At 33.5% G+C, this 27,335-nt stretch overlaps 3 protein-coding genes across 6 annotated transcripts; 1 reads left to right on the forward strand and 2 right to left on the reverse strand.

Moving 5' to 3' along the window:
* Positions 1 to 2,527: 2,527 nt before the first annotated feature.
* On the reverse strand, positions 2,528 to 3,913 carry LOC112034034 (LOB domain-containing protein 38). The gene is given in 3 exon segments (XM_024066822.2): positions 2,528 to 3,297; positions 3,419 to 3,520; positions 3,523 to 3,913. Coding segments are annotated over 3 exon segments (654 nt in total). The 5' UTR covers positions 3,602 to 3,913; the 3' UTR covers positions 2,528 to 2,824.
* A 7,013-nt stretch (positions 3,914 to 10,926) lies between these two features.
* On the reverse strand, positions 10,927 to 26,062 carry LOC111983039 (uncharacterized). 3 transcript variants are annotated; one of them, XM_065772900.1, is made up of 8 exons: positions 25,593 to 26,062; positions 25,341 to 25,481; positions 23,572 to 23,670; positions 22,165 to 22,241; positions 21,849 to 21,957; positions 21,363 to 21,691; positions 20,652 to 20,761; positions 10,927 to 11,190 (listed from the first exon to the last, which is right to left on the reverse strand). In XM_065772900.1, the coding sequence occupies exons 1-7, from the start codon at positions 25,660 to 25,662 to the stop codon at positions 20,669 to 20,671; spliced, it is 918 nt and encodes a 305-aa protein (XP_065628972.1). In that variant the 5' UTR covers positions 25,663 to 26,062; the 3' UTR covers positions 10,927 to 11,190; positions 20,652 to 20,668. The 3 variants fall into 3 exon arrangements, with proteins under 3 accessions (XP_065628972.1, XP_065628973.1, XP_023870456.1); XM_065772901.1 differs by lacking the exon at positions 10,927 to 11,190 and adding an exon at positions 11,391 to 11,409; XM_024014688.2 differs by lacking the exon at positions 10,927 to 11,190 and having other exon boundaries at positions 20,399 to 20,761; positions 25,593 to 26,061.
* LOC111983038 (uncharacterized) lies at positions 11,575 to 20,025 on the forward strand. 2 transcript variants are annotated; one of them, XM_024014687.2, is made up of 7 exons: positions 11,575 to 11,949; positions 16,886 to 17,123; positions 17,188 to 17,378; positions 17,510 to 17,745; positions 18,843 to 19,086; positions 19,213 to 19,320; positions 19,644 to 20,025. In XM_024014687.2, the coding sequence occupies exons 1-7, from the start codon at positions 11,731 to 11,733 to the stop codon at positions 19,764 to 19,766; spliced, it is 1,359 nt and encodes a 452-aa protein (XP_023870455.1). In that variant the 5' UTR covers positions 11,575 to 11,730; the 3' UTR covers positions 19,767 to 20,025. The 2 variants fall into 2 exon arrangements, with proteins under 2 accessions (XP_023870455.1, XP_023870454.1); XM_024014686.2 differs by lacking the exon at positions 11,575 to 11,949 and adding an exon at positions 15,189 to 15,538.
* Positions 26,063 to 27,335: the final 1,273 nt, after the last annotated feature.

Consider the following 27,335-nt stretch of genomic DNA (forward strand, 5'->3'; position numbering starts at 1 on the left):
GAGGTTGTAATCAACCGTTGTTAATTTCATAATCAACCTAGCTCTATCACCCACGCTCTACAAATTTATTGTTTTGGGTTTGGGCCACAAATCCTAACCCCACACTTATTATGTTTCTCTTTTTTATTTATGAATCTTACGTATATAATATTTTTATTACATAATTACAACAAATTATAGATAATAAGTTATTATTAGTTTTAATTTAAATTTACAATTAATAATAACCTATCATGTGAGATTTGTTGTAAAAATATTGTAAAAATATAATAAACATATCATTTCTTTTTCTTTCTTTTTCTTTTTTTGGGTTGCAACACCAAACTCACGTTTTTCAACTTGCCACAAATGAAAAAAATTATGTATTAAAAAAATTGTTACAATTTATAGTATTTTCATAACAAATCATATATAATAAGTTGTTACCTACCATTGAAATTTTTTTTTTCTATAATATTTTTATAACAAATCTTATATGATAATTTAGGCCAAAATGGCACAATTGCACATTTTTGCAAAATATATGAAGATCTACCACTGTTTCAGAAATATATTGTAATCTACCATTATTTAGTTACTTAAATTTAAGGAAGTCAAGTTCCATAAGGTACTCAAGTTCCATGAGACTCAAGTACCATGGGAAACTCGAACTCCTCAAACTTGAATTCCTAAATAATGATAAATTGCCAATATTTTTCAAATAGTGATAGATTGCCAATATTTCTGAAATAGTGATAAATTGCAAAATATTTTTTTTTTTTAAAAATGGTACTTGGCCATTTTGGCCTGATAATTTGTTACCTACCACTATTTTTTTTTTTTTCCACACTAGCAGGGACAGAACTATCGTTGGACTGGGGGCAATGGCCCCCCAAAATTCTTTTAAAAAAATATTATTATATATGTGCATTAATTTTAGCAATTTTGTTTCTCTTAAACAATATCATTGATTATTTTAAGCATAATGCTATACTCACAAACTTTTTTACAACATTTTTACAAAATGTTTTGGTAACAAATTATTATTGGTTCGCATAATGAGCCCACTACTCACATCATTTTTATACTTACCTATAACTACTTATCATATCATTAATTTATAATAATAAAAAATTTGTAATTCTAGCATTACACAGCCAGCAGTAAAGTCATCTCCTTAACACAAAGTTGTGGCTCCGTCCCTACACATTAGTAGCAATCATTAATAACCAGTTACATAAAAATTTTGTGAAAATATTATGGACAAATTTTTTTTTTTAAATTTGATCATGATTTTATCCTAGAATAGAGCCACTAGCCAAATGAATGGAATGGAATCATTGGATATGCATAGCTTCTTCGCCGCGTAAATATGTAATTTTGTTTAAAAAAAATATACAGCACTATCTAGGGAGGTCAAAATTTGAAGTAAACCTTCCCTAGATACATATCTTCCTGTAGACCCTTTGGAATCTATAAATTGGCTTCATCTTTTTGCATTAGTTTAGCTGTTCTTACTTCTTATTTGTTAATATAATTTGGGATTGGTTCGAGTATTATATTTTATTGCACATATCACATTCACAGATTAACTAATTCAGGATTCAGAGTCAGGATTAGGAATCTGTACGGAGCCAGCAAATCAATATTTTTCTTTAAAATACTGAAAACTACATTGGTGTTAGTTCTAGGAAAACAGAAATTTTCTTCATCCATAGGGATAAAATTTGAATCGGTCAGTACTTGAAATTTATCATTTCCGCATATTAGTAAAACTTCAAAATCTCTTTTTCTAGATCAATAAGTCTACTTAAATATAACAAATATTTTTTCTTTTAACCCCTGAAATTGACAAGTTATAATTCTATAATAAAAAATTATAGGTAGTTAGTCCATGCTATACTAATCATAATTTATAATCTCTAAAAAATTTTAATAATTATAAATTTTTATTATGTCACTAACATTATCATGGACTTTTTTTTAATAATGACCTAATACGCGGAGAACAAGAAAAAAAAAAAAAAAAAAAAACGAGTGCATGTGTTTTTGCCTGTATGTGTTTCACAAGTTATTTCTTGTTAGCAAAAATATTTATTGATGTATTTAACAACCAACCAAATCGGCATCATTCTTACACACTCTTTAGAAAGTGTAAAGTATAATTACCACTATCAAATTGCATGTGAATTGTCCTCTCCTAATTTGGTTCTCTCTCTAGTCTCTACATATAATCAAAAGAAAAAGAAACTCAGGAAAATGAAGTGGTTAGGACATGGTTTTTTTTTTTAGACTAATGTTAGGACATGATTTTTGGTTTCGCTTTTAAGGTTAATAAATTATTAACTCAGTCCTATTCGTAGCATGAGTGGATCATGCCGTGGCTACGGATATGTAGCTACTAGTTGCAGACCCATCCTGACCCACCCCCATCAAATTGTCAAACATTTTTATCATTCATCATAAAATCCAATGCATCCACTCATTAATTAATGTTTTATAAAGAAAACAATCCAAAAAATTAAAAAATTAAAAAAGAAAAACAACGAAGGAGAAGATTAGCCAGAATCATTATTGATCAACTCTCATAGTCATAGGTAGATACAAAAAAAAAAAATCACCGACAAACTTTCATCTTCCTCTATTCTCTCTAAACACAAAGAAGCAGAGAAATCCTGTGCCGGTGATTCACAAAATCTCGCCAGAATTTCAATTCCGGATATCATAAACTCCCTCCCCTAAAAAACAGGGATATTAATCGTACCCTACTCGCACGTGTGAACATCAAATTCACCCCCAAAAAGTTAAAACCAAAAAATAAAGAGGGAGAGCTGAGCTAGCCACTTCAATTGAACAAGTTGAGAAGCTTTCTTTCTCCATACTGATCTGCAAAACCACTCTCGAAGGTCGTCACCGATTCCTCGGAATTCATCGACGGAGTTCCCGGACGCCGGATCTCCTGGTTGTAAACCGATTTCGCCGGAGTCAGGCGGAGATCGAGATCGGTCTGGTACGGTTTGTTCGGCTCCCCGGATCGCCGGCGTTTTGGAGAGACCTTGGGTCGGGAATTCGGACTCGGATCCCCGAGATTCCACATGTTGGTACAGGTCACTTCGGCCTCGGAGACCTCGTCGGAGGACGGAAACGGTGCACCGGATGTGAGAAGCTCCGGCACCGGACGCAAAGTCCCGCCGCGTAGGACAGTCTCAACCGCCGCCTGGCACACGTGCCAGTTACCAGTCCATAAAAGTCCAACGGCGCCGTTTACTGGGTTCACGGTCCTTCCACAAGCCTCAAACAACAAAGACTGAAACAAAGCTGAAAAACACAACCAAAAAAAAAAAAAATCAGAACAGAGACAATAACACAAGTTACACAACCCAAAAAAAAAAAAAAAAAAAAAAACTACATAGTATTTGATATGTGTATATATATGTACCAGGTCTTTGAGATTCAGATACGTTGGAAATGAAAGACATAAGGCCAGCACGACCAAAGAACTTGGCCACGAAGACAGTGGCATGGCCTTGGGCTTCGGGGTATCGATCCACTGCAAGCAAGGCCGTAGAATACACGATTCGCTGCAACCCTTTCGGAGAACTCGGCAACCGTTGCAACTCATTTTTCTTATCTTTATCTTATTATTATCTGTGTTTCAAAGTTTCAAGTTTCAAGTTTCAAAAGTTTCAAGACTCAGGACTCTCAGTCTCTTTACATGAACAACCTAAGATTATAAGAATGCATTATTTCTTTGAGCACAAGAAAGAGAGAGAGTAGGAATGGAATGAAGGTTTGGGGCGAGAGGGGAGAGGGTGATTTATAAATAAAAGGAAGTGGGGTTTAGAGGGTTAGAAATAATTAACTAGGGTTGAGTTAGTTTTTTGGTAGTGGAAGGAGATGGTGGTGGTGGTGGGGTGAGACTTGAGAGAAGTGTGTGTGTTTGTGACGTGCTGTGGCTTTGTGGGCTCTGTCTTTTTGTTTTGTTTGGTGGAGAGGAAGTAATGTTAATAGGTTTTTTTTTTTTTTTTTTTTTTGATGTGGGGACTCCAAGGTCTTGGGCGCGAGCGGCTCCGTGTTTCCGCGGATGGATGTTTCTCCACCGTTGGATTCTTTGCTTTTTGTTTGTGGATTAGATAATTGATGGGATTTCCCTTTCATCATTTCTTTTTATTTTTTTCTTCTTCCACTTTCTTCATATTCAAAGTTGAAGTTGTCCAAGTTCCTGGCGTCAGGAAAAAATTTCTAGTGGAATTACGAAAAGGGGTTTTTTTTTTTTTTTCTTGGTTTTACCGTGGGGGTGTGCACATGTACGTAAATTATTGGCTATTTTTGTGTGTTTTTGGGGAGGTTATATATTATATATTTGCTAGTGGGGAAAAAAATATGATATTTTCCAGGACTAATCATTGAGGGTTTTGTGCGAGATCAGGAAACACAACCATGGTTACCGCTGTAACTAACAATAGATTATTAACATTCAATGACAATTTGAAATTGCATAATAATTCGAAGCTAATTTGTTGTTCTAACTTTTTATAGACGCTTGAAAATTAACTATGGTATGGCACTGTTAATTAATATAAAAATTTTACCCAGTTAGCGTCATCTACATGCTAAACTAGCCACCGCATCCACCTTCCATTACTGGACGTGAGCACTTCTGTTTTTTCTGAATAGAAAAAAAATCTTAAATGTAGACTCATCAACCACGCACTACGTGACGATAAGAGTAATAAAATTCGATTGAGCTATTATTGTTGTGGCTACTTCTTATTGTTTAACTCTAGTACTTTATTTCCTATAATGTTTATAACTCTTATATTGAATTACATATAATTAAAGGATGCCTTAACAACATTAATTTTTTAAAAAAAAATTAGAAATTTTTTATGAAAATTAACTATGGTATGGCACTGTTAATTAATATAAAATTTTACCCAGTTAGCTGTCATCTACATGTTAAACTAGCCACCGCATCTACCTTCCATTACTAGACGTGAGTACTTTTGTTTTTTCTGAATAGAAAAAAACTTAGATGTAGACTCAAAAAAAAAAACTCAAACTAACAAAAAATGGGTAAAAAAGTTATAAATGTGCTTAAAAGACTTTGCAAACTCATTATTGCATCGTTAACTCCACTCTAGAAGTTATATCTATGATTTTAAAATTATAAACATAATTTTTTATATGCAGAAATCTATTGCCAAAGTTTCAAGAAATTTTAATTTACTACACTCCTTAAAAGTTTATTACCAAAAGCTTTTGATAAAATTTTAAGAAGTTTCAAATAGTAATCCGATCACAAATCTATTATCAAAAGTTTGTAAAAATTTGAAAGAGTTTTCACCGTGTATTTTACATTATATTAATCAACTTCCATAATTTTTCGTTGCAATAGTATATTTTGGATCTTACTCGTCTTGATTATGCCACATAGCTCAATGTAAGAATCATTTTTGTTTTTGCCGTGGTATTCTATAAGTAAATTAATATTTTTAAGATAGTTTTCTCTTAGTGAAACTCAATCACAAAAGTTCCAAAATTTGTTTTTAATAGATCCAAAATTGTTTTTATGTTTTATTTAAATTATAATTTATTATTGTAAGGGTAATAGGACCAGTAGAACATTTCTATGTACATATTGGGCCAAGGGCCCAATCCGAGGACATTAAATAGTCCGAGGATGAATAAACACTTTCATGAGAATTCGTGTTAGTAAGTAAAGAGGTGAAGTGTGATCATGATTATCCAAAAAGGGCGATCCGAGGATGAATGCTTCATCGGCTAGGCAAAGTCAAGGTCAGAGGATGTGGTCTGCCATCAAGAGTAACGTTCCAAACTATTCCATGGATAAGGATAAGTATCAAAAAGAAACCAAACAACGAAAAGCTATAAATGCTTTGCAACTAACCCTCTGGCAGCATTTAATGAGAAAGTGATGCCTGAACAGTAACTTTCAGCCTTACATCTACTATCCAAAGACTTCAGAAAGGTGTTGATGGGACAAAGATTCACACCAGCAATCTGATCTGCATGTGAATGATAGAGATGAAAGGAAAAAATAGTATAAAATAGAAGAAAAACCCTGAGAGAAAAGGATTAGAGAATTGAGAAAGAGACATTATAGCAATCAAAACTGTATTTAAAACCAACTTCAAGTAATCTAGACAAAAACTGATCTTCTCGGACTTTGCTGAGGATAATTTTCCTTAGATAAATTTAGTCTATTTTTGTTTTATTGTCTATTGGATCTATTGTAATCGTGACTCAACTCATTAGAACCTAATTTTCCAACCCACTTTCTACAAATTTATTGTACTGGGCTCTTTGGACTTAAATCCTTTTATCATTTGGGCTTAAGATTCAAACTGAGTCCTTACTATTATAACTCTTTCTTTTGGGGAAAAATAGGATTTACACAATATACTTTCACCACTTAATTTAAAGTAACCTTTAATAATTGATTTTTTCTGCTATCTATTTTATTGTTTAATATCCTTTTTTATAGTCAATATTTTCTTGTTTAATGTCATTTATATTATAATTACTTTTTTAGTATTATTATTAGTTTTTAATTACACATGTTTTTCATTAATCGGTGGAGTCGGGCGGACGCTTAGTGCTATTATTATTACTTTTTAATTACATATGTTTTGGTACCTAAAAATGTACGACCAAAAAAGAAAAAGTTCAAGCAGTCAAAGCTGAACTAGATTAGATTTGAGAATTTCAAAATGCTCATAATAACTAATGACACGAGAGAGAGAATATGATAAGTGAAACTCACTTTTTTGTGAGAATAATGGATATCACAATGTCGAGGGGAAAAACTCTATTTAATTATTAATGGGTAGTAACTTTTTTATTTTCTTTTAATAATTATTATACGAATTCTTATTAGGGCTGTCCCTTACTAAATGGGTCCATGTGTGCATGTCTTGACTCTAGCACATTTGTTAATGTATTATTTTAGAAAAAATTTAATACAATTTTCATGGAAAATGTAAGGGCGGGCTTTAGCTCTTAGGTCCAAAAGATTAATGGATTAAGCTCAAAAAGTCCAATACAATAAATTTGTAGAGAGCAGGCTAAAAAGCTAGGCTTCAATGAAGTGGACAACGTCCTTAGTGGGCTAAGGATGGTAAGAGAGCAAGGAAAAGCAATAAATAGACAAATGTAATGCATAAAAATTCTTCCTCGGCAATATCCAAAGAGAGTAGTTCTTAAATATACTTCTCTTAGATTTGATTATAGTTACTTTTCTTAATACTACAGTGTTTTCTCTACCGATTTTGTGTCCTCCACCCTTTGGAGGGTCTCTCACATTATATAACTCCCTTCAGGCGATCTTAACCTTCCATTTGTTGATTGTCTAGTCCACCACTCAAGTGCTTGTCCCATCAGACACCTTCCCAAACCCCTTGTGAGTTGCGATAGCCAAGGCAACACTGTTTAAGAGTCTTCTCCACATAAATGCAGTCAGGAGGTTTGGTGGGATGCATTGAATGTGGGGGCAACCACCATCCTGCCAGTCATATCAGGGTTAACCCCTTCTCCGAAACTTTTTCTCAACAGCAGAACCTCCTCTGGCAATGTGCCACTGATGTGGTCTTACTATCCGAGCGTGTAGCCTCCTCGGCACAATAATGGGCTCCTTGGCCATAGATACGACACGTGGTACAAGTACCTTATCTGAATTCTTATGCCCCATAGAAAATATAAAAAGTCGTCAAAAAAATAAGTTTTTTTAATTTATTGAATCCCATAAAAAAATTCTAAAATTATTCCCTAAAGCATTTGTTAATTTATTGAATCCCATAAAGCATTTGTTAACTTTTTTTTTCTTAATTAAATATAGAAAAATGAGAAATATCCATTGTGAATTTATTTGGGATTCACTTTTTTTATGAAAATAATTACTCTTGCAACATGAAAAATTTGTAGTTTAAGACTTAAATTAAAAAGATAGAAATTAGTGCACAACTTCTTTTAATAAATTGCAAACAAAATAAATTCGGTGAAAAGAAGTGAAAAAGAGAAATAAATTTCTTAAGAGTGTTTGCATTCAAAAAAATGTTAAATGAAAGGTTAGTTTAGCCATGCACGCACTATAAGAAAAAAAATCGTTGCAATAACCATATAGTCATTACAATAGTTGTTGTGATGTGTTACAATAAAATTTGAGCAATAGGTTTATATAACAAAAAATTTCATTGCAATAAAGTCTAGATATTTTAATGACAACTTTAATACAAATAATATATATGTTGTTGCAATAAAAAATTTACTGCTTCAAATCTTCACAAATTTTATTACAATAAGATTGTAAATAATTGACAAAAATAATTCAGGTTATGTTATTGCAACAATACATTCATTGTAATTAATAATTGTTTCAAAATTATCATTGTAATAAGTTATATAATAATTGATATAAAGTTATTGAAATAATACATTTATTGCTATAAAATATCACTTTTTTTTTTTTTTGAAAGCGCTATAAAATATCACTTTGAAATTTCCGTTCTAATAGATTGCAAAAATATCAAGTTATTGCAACGAATTCTTCATTATAAGTTATTGTAAAAAAATTTCGTAATATAGTAAAATATTAAAGCCTCTATTGTAACAAATAATTATAAGTTATTATAACTAGTTATTATTAATGCAATAATTTATCACTTCTAAGTTTCTTGCAACGGTTCTTAACATGTACTTTCTACATGTGCAGTAAAAGCATAAAAGTTACAAGAAATAATAGTGATTGAGATTAACTTTTGTGGATAAGAATAGTGTTGGAGAATTGGTCATCCCAGATTATGATAAGCATGCATGGGCCCCAAAGTTGCAGAGAATCTTCATATTATGATTCTACCTACCTTGTGAATGGCGAAAAACTCAGCAACAAGAAATTGCTTGGAAGGAAGAGACCGAGCTTTTACTTCGGCTACTCTATCTCTACTTTCTAAAGCCAAAATTCAACAACATAACACATGTTTCGTATGTATAACACAACGTAGTGCAGGCGTGTTATAGTGAATATGTGTGGAAGATTATATTAAAAGATTTTAAAGATTTTCCGTGTGCAGTAGACATTGAATTATTTATGCCGCGCGTGAAAGATTAAGAAAAATCCTAAGATCTGTTTGGATACAACTTATTATTGCTGAAAGTGGCTGAAAACTGATTGTTGCTGAAAACACTGTAGCAAAATAATTTTTAAATGTATGAATAGTATTGTGGAACCCATTTTTAATATTTTTTAATTACAAACAGTACATAAACAGTATATAAACAGTGCACACACTGTTCATGCACAGTAATTTTTGTCTCCAAATAGTCAATAAGCCCGGCTGTGAGAAAAAAAAAAAAAAAACACAAAACGCAACTCTACAATGAGTGAGAAGAAGTGGTATCCAAACCCTCTCCTAATCAGCGAGGATGTGGCATCCTTATCTCTACCCTCAAACTATGTCACCCTTGTTCCCACTTGCAGGTTACCCATGGCCCTGTGAAAACAACATGAGAGAGTGTTTTATGGGCTAAATTTTAACTTGTTTGATTGTTTGTGTTATTTTATTGTGTGCAGTAATGTAATAGATGTGATGTCTGAAAAAGAAGATTAGCCAATTGTCTCAGACATTATTATTAGCTCAGTCGTTGAGTTATGCATAACTCGTTAAAGTGCAAAATAGATAATACTATTCACTAAAAATGCACAAATTAAAAGCACTCACACCTCATCCGGTGAGTTAAAATGCCAAAAGAAATTGCATGGCTTGAGCATTCTAGCAACATGCAAAAGGATTTTATTCCTTTTCTATTTTTTCACTCTCTTCTTTTCTCTCCTACTATAACGTTAAAGTAATAATAATTTACTGAGGTATTATTAAATAATAATAAAAATGATGCAAAGTGTATTATAAAAATAGTTATGTAAAAATGTAAAATAAATTATCAAAGTGATTTATTTGGCGAAATAAAATGTTTTTTAAAAATTTCTTTTTGCATGAACAATGCTTTGCAACGAAATGTGACTCTCCCGTGGCAAATGAAATGGGTAATCCCAAGAAACAACATGTAAGCTCCAAGTGATTTTTTTTTTTTTTTTTTTTTTTTGGGGGGCGAAGTTCAATTCAACGGGACTTATTGGGTTCCTGTGTTTATAACACGGATGTAAAACAAAATTACAAAGCAATTGAATTGCTTTAAAGTCTCTTTCTATAATTCACTTATTGAGAAAACATTCATTATTATATATTACTATTCTTCTTCTTTTTTTAATGAATGAAAAGCATTCTTTCTACCACATTGATGGTGGCCCAATAACATTATTATTTCGCGAGCCATTTCCTGTGGCTGTGGATCCGTCCATGAAGTTACCAAGTTATTATTTCGTGATAAACCTGTGCATGAGAGTAATAATAATGTATTATTAAAGTGAAGTGGTGGTACCCCTGTACCCACAGTTTTGCCTTAGGAATACAACGGTGTTTTTCACTTTTGTGGGTACGTTACAACAAAACATTGGCACCGTTTTTTTTTTTTTTAATCCACAGATAAGTTAGGTTATTTGTGGATAAGTTAGGTTTCTATTATAAAAAGCTACGTATTTCTTTAAGGTAATATTTCGATATTAAAAATTTATTCTTGTCCTTCATATCATAAAAATATTTAGGTTTTCCAAGGATATCCACATATTCATTTCCTATACTTTATCTAAACTCAAACATTGAGGAGTCAAACATTAATTCCTGATCAAGGAGTAGATATATGATCTTATTATCAAGCTCAAACAAGATCTTCCTTTGTTATTCGGCTAAAGAAAAAGCTTTCTTAGGATAAAAGGTACCAATTGGTTAAACTAAGAACAACTCTCTCTCTCTCTCTCTCTCTCTTCTCTATACGCAAAAGACTATCATATAAATATATGATTCTCACGCAAAATAAAGCCAATAATGCCACCATTTTTATTTAAGATCAAGTAAATTTTCAATGTAGTACAAATACCTATGAATAGTTTCTGGGACCAGCCCTGAATAAAGCAAAAGAACTTTTATATAAAAATTTTCTATCTATGAGAACAAACAACAGCTCAAATCATCATGAAAGTGCAGGCTATATCCAGTAGATTCCGATATGTAGGGTCCTTGAAATAGGCAAGTGGGATTAGCTTGAAGCCCAGTTTCTATTCCAAAATGATGATTGTACCTAAGTCCATAATAAGTTATGCTAATCAATTGGGGCATCTCTACTGTCTTGTACAAGATACAATGTTAGATGAAATCTGACACCAACCAAATTAACTTTGATTATATAGATAAAAGTACAAGCAGTAGGTGCAAGCATCATTCCTTCATGAGTGGCTGAACTTTTCTCTTCTCATATTACATGATCAGAAAACTTTATGGAACCTCATTGCACTGAATCCTTTCACCATATACACAAAAAGAACAAACAATTAAAAAAAAAAAAAAAAAAAAGAACAAACAATTTTTTATTTTATTTTTTTAATTTTAAAAAAAGCTGTGCCTAAAGTTCAATCAGTTTTCAGTGGTCCATCCACAAAGGAGAAAACCAAAAAAAAAAAAAAATCTGACTTAGTGGTTCCTATCATGTCAACTTCCAAATGAAAAAGAATAGCTATGTGACTCTAGCTTCTTTTGAAGAATCCCTTTCTTAATATGATACTAAACTTTTGTTCCTTCAGCTAGCTATAGACCAAGCCTGAAATTTTAGATAGAGCCAGCCATGGCCCAATATGGTTCGAGACTAATTGTGCCTATAGATGTGAAGAAAAAGCCATGGGAACAGAAACTCCCTCTTCACAACCGGTGGCACCCAGACATACCTCCGGTTGCTGAGGTTAAAGTAGGAGAGGCTTTTAAAGTAGAGATGGTGGACTTCAGTGGAGGAGGTATAACACAGGACTATACTGCAGAGGACATCAAGCATGCCGAACAATCTATTGTGAGTTCCTTGTTTAAGTCTTAATTTGATACAAAAATATTAGGAATATTTTCAATTTCTAGCTAGTTTCATCAAACTGCGTGCACAGTACTGATGCTACATGTCCTTTGTTAGTAGCTAGCTTTATCTGTCTATGTTTGCAATTTGGTAGTGAGTTTCCTAACTGCAGAAAAAACAACAGATGACTAACATTGCGGACACAACTTTTTGCAGATAGAAATTATTATATTTAGGCATCTTTTTGGTTAATGTTAAAAAACCAAGCATGATCTCAGCCCAGCCGCCTAGGGCCAGTAAAAGTATTTTATATATACATAAGGCCATTGTAGAGTAAATTCAAGAGTTTGAAGGGCATCTCAGTAAAAAAAAGAGTTTGAAGGGCCATATATACTATTATTTTTGCAACGGCCAGTCAACTAAAAGTTTTTTTTTTTTTTTGAGAAACTAAAAGTTTGTTATAGCATACAAGCTTTTAGCATAAAAAAATTATGGGAGATCGGCTTCTAGAAATTGTGTATTTTGGCCAGTGTCTAAATGCTATATTATTTTGGATTTTGTTAACGAGTATCCTTAGTCTATTTTGTTAATTGGACTAAAAAAAATTTATATCATTTTTAAAAAATATATATAAAAAAATTATCTAAAAAATCAGCTACTTTTTTTATTTATTTAAAAAGTTAACTCTTTCCTTTTTCTTTTTCTTTTTAATATCTTTTGTGGGATACTCAAGGACTAAATAGTAAATACCCTTAAACACCCTTTATTATGTACAAACTATAAATAAACTTGGGCTTCTCTGTGTTTTTTGTTTTTTTTTTTTTATAAGACGACTTCTCTGTTTTTATTATATAATATAACTACCCTTCACATCAAATTTTTAAAAGATATTTAATAAGATAAGAGTAGTGTAATTTACTAAACTATAAAACGTGTGAATAGACATGAATATTTTTTGGAAATGCTCAGGTACAGGGATGACAATGGGGTGGGATAGGGCCGAAAGATGGGGTCTTCGTCTCTGTCCCGCATGGTTTTGTCTTACTTCATTCTCACCTTGCATGATGGAAAAAACTTTCTCACCCCATCCCCGCTCATTGGGGCCCCGCGAAGCCCCGCCCCACCTCGTAAAACTCTACTTTTTATTAATTTGCCCTACAATTAGTACAATTTTTTTAGTGAAACCTATTTCATTAATAAAAATATATTTGAAATTACAACTAAATTTATCTTCTCAAATCAAATCAGTTTTTAGAAAAAATTGAATAATATATCTAAGTGTTTCACAAGACAATTATAAAAAATAAAAATAAAAACTCATAGTATAACACATAACAAAATAAAAGCAGAGAACCACATTAGGTAGAATAAAATAAGCTAATATTGATATGTTTGTTAGCAGAGTTTTAGAGTATGAAAAATTTACACTTATAACCCTTAGTAACGCGAGGCAGGGGCCAGGGCAAGGGCCGGGACGGGGAGGGGCGGGGTGGGCCTAAAAAATTTAAACCCATCCCTACTCTGCCCCGTAGTGCGGGGCTAAAATCTTGTCTCATCCCCGCTCCACCACCTTTGCGGTGCAGGGAAAATCCATGCAAAGCAAAGCGGGGAAGGGTGAGTTAAGCGAGGCAGAGAAAAATTGCCATCTAGATATAGACTTCTTCTTTTTTAGTTTTTTCAATTAATTTTTTTTTGTATATAGGGAAGGAAATATCTACCAAATCATTGTGGCCCTATCCCCTTACCTTAAGATCTATCTCTGGAATCTGACTCTTCCAAGTCCCTAATAATTTTCCTTGAGACCTTCGCTACTAGTATTCTTAAAAATCACCTGTCAAGTGCTTTGCAGATGCGTGTTTTTCTTTTTCAATAATTGTTTATTTAATTCAACATTGACTAGAAATTAAAATTGTACATCTAATTGTTCTCTGAACTCTCTAATTTTTTTTTTTTTCTCAAAATGAACTATGAGTCTTCACATTCAACATCTTTGATATATTAAAAACGAGTTTGAATCTAAAACACATGGGTAGAAAGTTTTTACATTATTTATAAAAAAAATTAAAAAATTTAAAAAAAAAAGTCCAAAAGACTCAAGGCAACCTAAAGAATTTCTCTGCATCTTTCTAGCAAAATTTATTTATTCAAAACCTACTTGTCATTGTTTATCTCCAGGGGCAGAGCCACATAGCTCCTTGGGCCCCGGCTCCACCCCCCCCCCCCCCCCCCAAAAAAATAAAATCTCTCTCATAGCATACATGGCAAAATGATATAGGCACGCTCAAAAATTATAACCAGCCTCCCATTTGTTCTTTAAAGTTGTACTAGTCCAAAAGCTTAAAAAAGTTTGTTTTCAAATAAAATCATATATGGCCCCTTCAATTGTCAAAACACTTGTAATTAATCCAGTGGTCAATAACTACTCTCTCAAATACTAGATATCAACCCATTAACCATTTCAAAACATAACTTCACTTTTCCCCCCTCATTCTCACTGTCAAAGAAATTACAGCCTACAGGTGCTTTTGCTTGTTTTCCTCTATAATGATGCCAGCCCATTGTTTATTTCTTATCAATTCATCTCGTTCCAATATTCTCGACACAAACAAACAAAACCATCAAAGTTTGTATTGGTGTTTAGATTTATAAGAACATGCTTTGTTTATTAAGGTTGTGTTCCTTTTTTTTTTTTTTTTTTCTATAGCTATATGATGGTATATTACTGTATTATATTTCTTTTCCAATTACTATATCGTCAATTTTTTTAAGTTTATTTTTTTGGGATTTGAAATTAGGTGCCAAATAATTCATTAAAAAAATTAAAATGTAAGAAAATTTTAATAATATGAATAATGATGGGTTGATAATGCTTAAAATAATAGTAAAATTTTCAATTGATTCATGAATTATAATTATTGTATCAACATTATGACTCGGGCCCAGCGGACATTCCTGACTACGCTCCTGTTTATCCCTTTACATTATTTGTGGGGTTAGTTAAGTGACTAGCACACTTTCGTGGTTTCTTCCTACCACTACCACCACAAAATTTGAGGTGCTAGGTTAATCCCCAAAGTCTTGGTGTTTTTTTGTCCTTTCCATTAAGGCCTGACAAGCAATAGGGGACCGTTTGGAAAAAAAATTGTCACATTATAGATAAAATATTAATTTTGATTTAAAATAAAAGGGAAATATATTTGCAAAAGACCTTCCCTAGTCATCGGAGCCCCCTGACACGTCACCACTACGTGTACTGGCGATGGATCCCATGCATGGAAATCAACCAAATGATGACCACCCAGTTAGCCCCATAAGTCAAAAAATCAATATATCCCAGATTTGTATCTGCTCTTGCTCTTCCACTTTTAATTCATCCATGGCTCCAACTCCAAGACTAGTGGTACCCATAGATTTGACAAAGAAGCCATGGGAGCAAAACTTTCCTCTTCACAACCGTTGGCATCCTCAACTACCCCATGTTGCAGAGGTCAAAGCTGGCGAGCTCTTTAGAGTGGAGATGACTGATTGGACTGCAGGTGCCATTAAAGATGATGATTCTGCAGTCGATGTAAAATCCATAGACCTCTCAACTGTAAGTATATGAACTTGATTTAATCTATCCACTGAAGAGGACCTTAGTAAGAGCATTACCATTGGAGAATGCTAATGTCATATTTAAGGTCAACTTGACATTTTAACTCTTAAAATTCATTGCATCAGATAATGCTAAACCCAACTATTGCAAATTTTTTTATAATAGTGCTACAGTACGATTCTATCTTTAGAATCATACTGTAGCAGTATTCTAAAAACAAAAATAATTTTTTATTCCCTTTTAAGACTGAAATTTCTCTCCTCTCTCTCTCATGATTTCAGTTCTCTTCTCTCTCTTCCTTCTCTGTTTCTCATCTACTCTCTCCTCTCTTCAGACCCAAACATCCTTCTCCATCACACATCACAGTGGCTCAATTTTTCTGTTGGGTTGCAATCCGGTGGTTCTGTGGTTGCTTTTTTTCTTTTTCTTTTTTTTTTTGGCTGTGATCGGTGCCTAAAGGGGTTGTGGGTCGTGGTTGGGTCCAGTGTTTGGGTCATGGTTGGGTCTGGTGTTTGGGTCGTGGTTGGGTTGTGGCTGAAGTGGGTCAGGTCTGGTGTTGTGGTTGAAGTGGGTTGGGTCCGATGTTGTGGCTGAAGTGGGTTGGGTCCGGTGTTTGGGTCATGGTTGGATCGGTTGGGTTGATCATCGGTAGCTCCGATGGTGGCTCCGATAATGATTTTTTTTTAATTGGTTTGCTCTGGTGGGTTTCAAATTGGCGGCATGGGCTGATGGGTTTTTGGTGCCGTGGCTGTGGTTGTTGATGGGTTGAGATGCTGATGGGTTGAGGTGCCGTGGCTGTGGCTGTGGTTGTTGATGGGTTGTGTGTTGCTAGAGGTTGAGGGAGAAGCAGAGGATTTTTTTTTTTTTTTTTCGATTGGAAAGCCCAGGAAATAGGTGTCTGAAAAAAAATGACAGCTATAAAGAAATATTAAAAAAATAATATTTTAATAAAAATAAAGTTTTGGGATGTGGAGGTATTAAAAAATGGTATAGTATAATAGAATTGTGGGTTTTTAGAATTGTAAAATAGAATAGCATTAGTATTCCCCAATGCTAATGCTCTAAGTCTGGAGGTGAATGTTGCCGTCTACTTGATAGGAAGATACCACTTATTGACACTGACATATGATCTTTTGCTTGTACTAAAAGTCTATTAATTTAAAGTTTAGCCTATTATATATATATTCATGTTATAGTTTATTGTAAGACAAGATTTGTACTACGTAGAAGGATTGAGTTTGAGACTATGCTATCAAGCTAACATATCTCTAAGATTATTATCTTATCGGGTAAAGATCATTTTGAGTAGGGCAATGACTATGGTCTCTTTGATAACTAGCTCAGGTACATTACCTCAGTGGGCCAATAAGGGTTGTGGACGAGGATGGGACACCGGCCAAGCCGGGCGATCTTCTGGTAGTTGAAATATTGAACTTGGGTCCTCTTCCTGGAGATGAATGGGGTTATACAGCAACATTTGACAGAGAAAATGGAGGTGGTTTTCTGACTGACCATTTTCCTTGTGCAACCAAAGCGATTTGGTACTTTGAAGGAATATATGCCTACTCCCCTCACATACCAGGTAATGAGAAAATGAATAGAGTGCATTTCATATTCATGCTGCTAACATGTTATATGCATAGCAGGAGTACGATTTCCGGGCTTAACTCACCCTGGAATCATTGGAACTGCACCATCATTGGAACTGCTCAACATATGGAACGAGAGGGAAAGAGAGCTTGAAGAAAATGGGCTCCAAACGCTCAAACTATGTGAGGTTTTGCACTCACGACCATTAGCAAACCTACCAACAACCAGAGGCTGTGTCCTTGGAAAGGTATGATACATTGAACAAAGAAAACATGAAAAAACCTTTGGTTATTGGTAACAGATGATAGCCATGAGAGTTGAAACTGAAACGATCTCATATCAGCTGAAAGTAGTTAAATGTGTCGTGATCATGTGTAGATTGAAAAGGGCACTCCAGAATGGGAAAAGATTGCTAGGGAGGCTGCGAGAACAATTCCAGGAAGAGAAAATGGTGGAAATTGTGACATCAAAAATCTCAGTAGAGGTTCAAAGATATACCTTCCGGTATTTGTAGATGGAGCAAATTTCAGTACCGGTGACATGCACTTCTCTCAGGGGGATGGTGAAGTCTCATTCTGTGGGGCAATTGAGATGAGTGGTTTCCTAGAACTCAAGTACATTCTATCTCCCGTAACATTTCAAGTTCTACTTTAATTGCTATGAAGTTACAACATGTTCTTGTTCTCAATGGTTTACTATATTCTTAGAAACAGACATAAATTACTGGAGCATATAATGTTAAAATTCCTTTCTTTAAGGAAATATAGTGTAAAAAATAAAAATAAAAAAGAGTTCTAGACTTCTACCACATAATGTAAGGCGTCCAACTTGCTAAAGAAATCTAGAATATTAATTCTAGTCCTATCTTATGTGTGGTCTTATACATTTTAATCAACTAGTTCTGTAGTTCCATAAAATATTTGATTTCTTGTCACATCGAAGATAACTTCAATACTGAGTACAAGAGGATGAACTGCAATTATCATTATAGGCATCAAGGAAAAAACATACTAGGCTTTAGAGATAATTTTGATATTTAAAAAGACTAGAAAGTATGCTGTCATAGTTAAACTCCATAATTACACGAACACAAATGGCTACTAATAGCCAAAGAACTTAAAGCTCAGAAGATCAAACACAAGCTATGCTATTAATCAAGACCAATCTATCTAACAACTCTCTTGATAAAGTAGCAACCACTCACATAACTCTGTTCTCCCTCCTAAACGGCATCAGGTGTTATTTTGAAAAATAAGCAAGAACTTAAATGGCATCAGGTGTTATTTTGGAAAATCAGCATCGGTATTTCTGTTAATTTATTATTTCTTTTAAAACCTAGAACATTGCTTGAATTTCAGATTTAGGGGGACAAAAAATGCTTTTTAGCAAACTTACTGAACAGTTGGCAAATTTTGCTTAAGAGCTTCAGGCCCCTAAAAGTCTTTTCCCCGCCTCTAAACGCAATGCCAGATGGGGCCTTAGGCCTCTTAAGAACTAAGCCATCTACATCTAAGCATTAGCATCCTCATACAAACCTCTTTCAAAGACCTAAAATACTCAATTTTGATGTCAACCACAATGCAAACATTAATGCCACTTGAATGCTTTTGCCCGTTATAAACCATTCTTAATAAAAAAAAAAGATTCACGACAATATCATTAACTGTTCATAGCTTATCAAGGGTTATATCACTTGTTATCTTGTTATCAGGTGTGACATTATAAGGGGTGGAATGAAAGAATACCTTACACCAATGGGTCCCACTCCTCTTCATGTAAACCCAATCTTTGAGATAGGCCCTGTTGAGCCTAGATTCTCAGAATGGTTGGTATTTGAGGGCATCAGTGTTGATGAGAGTGGGAGGCAACACTACCTTGATGCAAGTGTTGCTTATAAGCGAGCAGTACTCAATGCCATTGACTACCTCTCCAAATTTGGGTACTCCAAAGAACAGGTTCATGTCTCTTTCTCCATTAAGTCACACAAGCACATGCACAAAGAAAAGCACCAAAATTCATACATATGGTAAATTTGGTTTGTATTAAATGATTGATCTAGAAGACAATATGGTGGCTAACAGGTCTATCTTCTGCTGTCATGCTGCCCATGTGAAGGAAGAATATCTGGAATAGTTGATTCCCCCAATGCTTGTGCTACCCTAGCAATCCCAACAGCTATCTTTGACCAGGTAGCAATTTCCCTCTAATTTTCCAACACCCACAAATCACAAGTTCATACTAACAGTTCTCCATCTTCAAATTACTTGCTTTATCAGATTGCTAATTGACTACCTATTAAATTGCCATATCTATGGTTCCAAAACTTCAATAACATTTTTGCCTCAAAAGATAAGCAGGCTCTTTCTATGTACAGATTTAGGGTGTTGAAATGTGCTTCAAGAATAACAAGCTTTCATAAAAAAATCTAGTGATGGTTGTTGGAAATATCAAATATTGGATACTGAGTAGATGTACATCAGCATCTTTAAGAATGATAGTTGTCTGTGTGTAGGATATTCGTCCCAAAAACAAGAAGGTTCCAGTTGGGCCCCGGCTAGTGAGGAAACCAGATGTCCTAAAATGCACTTACGATGGAAATTTGCCGATCACAAAAAATCCAAGCACTTCAACATAAATCCTACAAGCCTTGATCTGCTAAGTCAAGGAGACATTGGGGGTCACAATTTCAATGCCAACTAGGCATTTATCCATATCTATTACCTGTAATAAGAAAGAATGGAGGTATCGTTCTCCTTTATTAAAAAATACTGTTCATCAGCACTGTCTTATTGTGTACCAGTTCTGCCCTTATTAAGTTTATCACCATATTATTATACTTTGTGTATGTTCTTATACGTGTTCCAACAAATCAATAAGCATCTTGTGTTATTAAAGCTTTCAGAGTGTTTTTCCTCTTATCAGTCATATCATAATCCTACATATACGAAGGGAAGTCCATTTTAATAAACTAAAATAGCAGGTAATTATTTCAATTTTGCTATTACAAAATCATATAATTAGTATCATTTAGTCAAAATAATATGCTTTATCAAAATTGTTATATTTATAAGTCTTCAAAAATCATATATATCTTGGCACCACATCTCAAAACAGAAACTTTCCTCTTTAGCAGCTAAAAGTATCAACCAGATGAAATCATGAGGTCTAAAGTCTATGGAGAATTACAAACCATAATTAAAAGATGGATACCAACAATTTAATGCGCATGAAAAAGTAAAATAACTGCAGCCATAGCTCCAGGGCCCATTGGAAAAGTAGCACTTGATGAAATATTTCATTTAGCAACTCAACGTCAAATCATTTTCTCAAAATCCTTTGATTCATTAGCATCAATTAAACAGTAATATTAAAAGATATACCCTCTAAAATTTCCAAAGCTGTGACTCTCCATGAGAAGGGTCAAAGAAAAGGGTGTCATGAATCATTTGTCACACTTGTCCAAAAACTTCACCCAAGATCTTAATAATTCTCACTAAAATATATATAAGAAGAAAGCTACCATGGTGTAATGTACGCTCAATAATATATTGAGAGAGTTCGATGGTGTGGCAGAGATGAACATTGAACCCCAGAAGCCCAGAGCCAGAGGTCTAACTCCACACTCAGCACCTGAACAGAAAAGTCCCAGAAATAGAATGAAAGAGGAAATCTGGTGAAGTGCTGAGGAAGAATAAAAGATATTATTTCTAATTTCAATTGCCGGGGGGAAGGAGGGGGGGGGGGGGAATTGTTTCATAAGTTGCAGAAAATATGATGTGATGTTTTGAAGGTTCTCTCTCTGTCAGAGCCTTTTTCTATCAATGAAAAAAGATAAAAGAAAATAAAACAGGTGCCACTGTTGCATATCAAACATTGTTTACACGATTAAAAAAAAAAATGATACTTTTGTGCCAAGTAAAATATTACTAACTAAACTACTTGCAAATCAAACTTTTAAATTTATATATATATAGTTGTTAATACTTCTAGTGTTTTAAAAAAAAAAAAAAAAAGTAATATTTCTAATGGTTGTTAAATGTTCAACTCATTTTTTCACAATTTGTTAGAAATTTTGACATATTTTAAGAATGATTTAATTTTATTTATCAACTCAAATTTCTCATTTCTATAAGACTTTACTATTCTAAAATTTGAGGAAGCAAATTAAAAATACCCTCCATACATGTACATCAGATGACACTAAAAATTGCACCGGACAAAATAGCATTACCTGCTTTCCTGATTTCATACTGATCAACTCCCTCATTTTCTCCACGGCATGTACAGAGCAAGCTCGTAGTTCAACCTCTTCCTCACTGCCTGGACCTATTTCACTATTGGCTTCAATAGTGCTGGCAAGGGTTGAACTATATCTTAGCACACCAAGCTGCCGCAGTACTGCTGGAACAATATAGTCCGCCATTATAGTGATTGAGCCAATGTCATTAAATTGCCCATATGATTGGCCCTTAAATGCACCCCATAAATCTGCCACAAATATTTGAGCTCTTTTGTACAAGAATACCTGGTGGCCCTTGTACAGCGTGTGGTCTCGAAAGCCTAGAATAGTTTAATTTTTGGGAATCAAAAATTCAGTATACAAATTTACTTACAAAATAGACAACCATCTCCAGACATAGCTGTACCCAACAGATTGAAAATTTATGACAAAAAAACACACACACAAAGAGAGAAAACAACAGCAACCAGTGGATACCAGGAAAGTGACGTGTAACAAGAGCTACAAGTTTTAGGGCTGATTTTCCACAGGACTTGACAAGATTGGATGCTTTGCCGTCAAAACTTCTTTCCAGTTCATAGCCAACCTGGGTCATCAAACTAACTGATATCAAACAACTTAATCTGCTGTTAGGCTTGGGAATAGCTCAAAACAAGAAGTAGATCTGGACAAATAAGAACTAAAAATCTAAGAAACTTGAGGACCTTTTTCTCAAGAAAGGTGAGAAATAAACAAAAAGGCAAGTATGATGATGATTAATTCAAAAAAAAATTATAAGTATGATGTAATTTACCTCATGAAGTAAACGAACTCTTTCGTCCTCCAATGGAAGTGGTCTAGGCCACTTCAATAGCTCACGTAATTGAGGACCTGGAAACATATATTGATCTCATTACTTTACTAACTAACAAAAGAGCATTTCATCTCTGAAAGAATATAGATTTCCATAGTGTCAAACATATAACTCCATAGAGAAATGTATCTCTAAAAAAAGGAGTTTCGATTGTAAAAAATTAAGCATTGAACTCCTAATCCACAAATTCAAATTTAAGTTTTGAAGAAACATTTTTTTAAGAAAGCGAAAGTTTTTGTTGTTGGAAGGTCAATTTAATCCCAATGACATTGAATTAAGGAAAATTTCAACTAAAAAAGAATTAAGTAATCTACTTGTCACTGTAATGAAATATGAGTAACAAACTAGCTTGTAACCCCATGCCCCATGCATATTATAATTTCTACCTATGTTGAATACTACTAATGGTCGCTTTATATTTTTGTCAACTCTTGAAAAGGCCTTGTATGGTTATTATTTAGTATGCAAATTGTACACTCTTGATTGTTTTATTTCCCGCCCCGGGGGGGGAGAGGGATAGTTTGTTAACTTAATTTCTATTATTGTGATGCAACAAATTTATTTGATGTTTACTTATGACAATTGAATTATTATGAAAAAAAAAATTGAATATGAACAACCAGTTTTTAGAACATGATAAATTTTCGTTGAAATTTATATTTGAACTAATAATTAGTTTTTGTGAGAAAATCTATATTAGTTATAAATGGATTAGAAATGGTTTCAAATGGGACTTAGTAAAATGAGCTAGAAGTAATTTTAGATGGACTTAAAATAGTTTTACATGGATTAGAAGTATTACAAAATCAAGTGTTATATAAAGGTGTAATAAATTCTAGTGTTACATGAAAGTATAATAAATTTTAATTTATTCTTTACATGTTTTTAAGTTTAGATTCATGAACTTACATGTAAAGACACTTAACACAAAATTAGAGATGGAGTGACACTTGGCATAAAATTGAAACATAATCTAAACACACTTGGCATCAAATTAAAGTACAATTAGGACACTTGGCTCAAAATTGAAATGCAATTAGACTCTAATTTGAATTCTTGATTGAGCTTCCATTTTAATATATTATATAAGATTTTTATCAACCATCAATCAGGTCAATCTTCAATATATATTTGATATTCTCTAACTGAAGATATATCAGTCAATTCTGATGACATGAAGTGTACGATTTTGAGGCTAGAAATTAAAGATTCTAATGACCGACATATCAATTAATTAAATGAAAAAGGCACCCTCAACATATTTGTATGTTTGTGTGTGTGTGAATGTGTAATTCAGTACATGTCAGCATGGACATAGAATGATAGAAGGTACAACAAGAATAATACCAGTGTACTTTTGCAGGCGATCTGCATCAAATGCAGATTGGTCATTTTGTAGAACAGCCTTTAGCCCCGAGGCCAAATGATCATAATTGAGCTCCTTGTCTATAGGAATAAGCAAGAGGGCAAAAGATGTTAGCATGGTAAACTACACTTTTGCATGAGCAATAACCAGAAATATATAAGATGAGTTTATGAGATCCAATTTGACATTAGGATGAGCTGACTAGTGCAGGAAAACAAAAAATCATTAACTGGATTGTTTTTTTTTTTTTTTGGGATAAGTAAAATCATTAACTGGAATGTTGCAAGCTACCGATAGCAATTAACCAAAACAAGAATGGAGGAGTTAAAAGTTACTTTTGCTACTTTTGCTGGTTGCATTGTTTTAGCTTTATATTTTGTTAATCAAACAGAAGGTAGGAAGAAGTTCTCTGCTTCCACTACAAGCTGCTCTAGCTCAGAAAAGTTGTATCAGTAGACCATTTCCTAAGAGATTTGACCACCAGTGAATATATTCAAAGACAGGGGACATCATCAATTAAGGTATAGTAGCTTGTTGAGTAGCAACCCCAGGCTCACTTTCTGTCTAGCTCTTTAATTTCTCATCACTTCTATTCTCTTGCAAATAGTGTTATTAATTCATTCATTCAATGGTATTAATAATCAGCTCATTACACTGCATACACCATGATCTATTAACGTAGCATATCTACCCTATTACCATGGTATTTCTGCTTGACTTGTATGAGTCTACATTATGCCCAACAAATAAGCATTGACACGCATCAAGTGTTGAAGTCCACTAATAGGGACGAAGACTAATGTGTCCAATTTTCACAAAATCAAATAAATTAAATGCAAAACAAGAAGCAGGTCAGTCCAGCTATATGTAAGCATCTTCCTAGCCATGTGTATTTTGCATAATTTAGAAAACAATAAAACATTTTGAGCATCTCCAACATAAAGCACTGCTTTAGTTCTGTGAAACTTGCAATATCCTTCGAAAAAAATAATGCCCAACAAATATTGAGGATTGGGATACCATTTTACTCAAGGAATTTTTAACATCTTATCAAGGTGGCCTCTTTGCAACAAATGTGGTAAACGGAAGACAAATGCAAAAAAAACTTTTGAAGTAAAGAAAACTATTCAAAGATGGCTAAACATAGGGAAGTCAAAAAAGGATGCCGCAGCCAGACTTTTCTAATTAACTATTCATACTAGTTTGGAAAAAAAGATAAAGTCCCCAAATAAAAAAATATGGTACAAAAAATATGCCAATAAAATAAATGGGTTAGGCCGTTGCAAAATGGTCCTTAAAAGCCAATTTGCAACGGTAAGTGGGCAAATCAATCTTGGAAACCATGTTTACTAAACCTCAAGGGCCAGTTTGTTTTAGTTCTCATGAAACATCAAAGTCTATAAATTTTATTTTTAAAGGAAAACAACAACACTTTGAGAAAAAGTAGTATTTCAAAAAAAAAGGGCCAAAAACAAAGAAAGTAAACAATTAAAAGCAACAAGTTGCAAGAATTTCTTGGCCTTTTCTTTCCCATGGGAAAAAAGAAATAAATTGAAAACTGCCAAACGGGACCCAACTCACAAATCAATCCCAGGAGAGATTTATAATAATCAAAAAGTTAACCAAAAAAAAAAACAACCTTTATATAGTACCATTAACAAACATAAATAAACCTACCCAAAAAAAACATAAATTAAGCTGTAATAATTAATCACCATGAAAGACAAGGAAAAAAAAATATCAAACATACCAGGCCAAAAACAGAAATTCAAAGCGTCCAGAACAAACAGGTACTGAACAGTGAGAGGGCCATTATCAAAATAGTGAATCCCTTCGAAATCCCACTCCACTTTCGGGATTGGCCCAATATTGTCCACAACTTTCTCAATCCCTGCACAAATAACCAAAATTCCTTAGCCTCCAAATGCAGCATTGTTAACATCACTGTTACAGAACTTACACACAAGCAAAAAAACCAAAATTTTAGCCATGCGCCTAAAACCTGCGGAGTCGACGACGACATGGGAGGAGTGGGTGGCGACCCAAGCTGAGCTTGCCCTAACATCGTCCATGGCGTACCTGAACCACACTGTGTGGAAGCTACGAGAAACTTTTGTTTTCAACCCTAAAAATGAGAAGAAAAAAAAAAGAAAAAGAAAAGAAAGAAGAGAGTATTTATATACAATGTTGGTGTGGGCGGCTTTGGCTTTGTGATGTGGTAGTGTTTTTTTTTCCTAATTCGAAGTTTCCCGCTTTTGTTGGTTTCTCACTTTCTTTTCTTTTCTTTTTCTTCTTTCTCTGCCCACTTTTTCCATTTGGAAAAAAACTGTGTTTGTGAAACACGTTTGGGCCACGAATATCCTATCAGTAGTAATTACTAGCATTACCTGCAAGTAGAGCCTAGAGCCACTAGTCTCACGTGGGATTTGGAATTCTGATGGGCTCGGTTTTCCTCAAGTTTTGTTTCTTTCTTTTTCCCAAATGTTAGTAAAATATTTGGCTTGTACTTATCTTGTGTGCTTGCTGCCGACCCTTCTTGAAGGAAGGGGTTTGTGCATGTTTAAGGCTGCGTGACTCAGACCTGATTGTAATTGTGGGCCATGGCGGACAGACTGTTGTCAAAAAGGAAACAATGGGTCCGGAATTTCTGTTTCAAGGCCCGTTGGACCCGGTTTCAAGCTCTAAGTTCAACGGCCTCGATGTGTAAGATAAACACGCCAACCAAAAAAAAAATTTGAAGTATTCTAACTTCTAACGCACGTGCCAACTTAAAAATGTTAGAAAATATATTATAAACAAGAAAAATAAGTGGTTGTCTTTAACAACTAAAACTTAGATGCTTGTTTCATATTTTGTTAAAATCTTTATTGTTACTTTATTTAAAGAAATTGATAAGAATGAATAAGTTATTGTCTCTATAAATTGAAGCTTAGATGCACGTAGTATGTTTAATTAAAACACTTATTGTTATTTGAGTATGACTTAAGTATAGTACTTAGGTGTTGTTCCTTAGGTTCTCTTCTCAAAATTCTGTCATGTGGATTTTTTCTTATGAGATAGAAGTATATTTCTTAGTTAAATTGTCACGTAACTAAATCTTAAGAGAGAGACATAAGGTATTGTAGTTAAATTTTGTCCTTGTTATTTCATCTAAAATGTATGTTGCATGTTTTGTTAAAACACTTCTTATTATTTTATCTAAAATGCATGTTGCATTTTTTGTTAAAGTACTTATTGTTATTGCATGTTTTCTTAAAACACTTATTAATTGAAACTTAGATGTATGTAACATGTTTTGTTAAAACACTTATTAATTGAAACTTAGATGCATGTAACATGTTTAGTTAAAACACTTATTGTTATTTTATTTAAAGAAATTGATAAGAACAAATAAGTTGTTGTCTTTATCTTAAAAATTGTTTTTATCCAAAATATTGTCGTAATTTGGTGAAGTCATTTACGCAATCACGACTTCTAAACCCAACTTTTATTATAGAGAAATGTTATACCCGCGACATTTTCATAACAAAGCCTAAGTGGTAGGTTGTTATTATTGTTATGAATGGGTAAAAAAGTAATTTAAGTTGTGAATTCAAATTTGAACCAATAACAACTTATTACATGTGATTTGTTGTGAAAATGTTGTGAACGCAACACTTTTATTATATAGCATATGATTTCTAATTAAGCTGTCATTTATTTCGAGAGTTTTTTAAAACAAAAAGTAAAACCAAAAAAAACAAAT

This window comes from Quercus suber, unplaced genomic scaffold (genome assembly GCF_002906115.3).
Source record: "Quercus suber isolate HL8 unplaced genomic scaffold, Cork oak 2.0 scaffold_66, whole genome shotgun sequence".
Lineage (NCBI taxonomy): Eukaryota > Viridiplantae > Streptophyta > Magnoliopsida > Fagales > Fagaceae > Quercus > Quercus suber.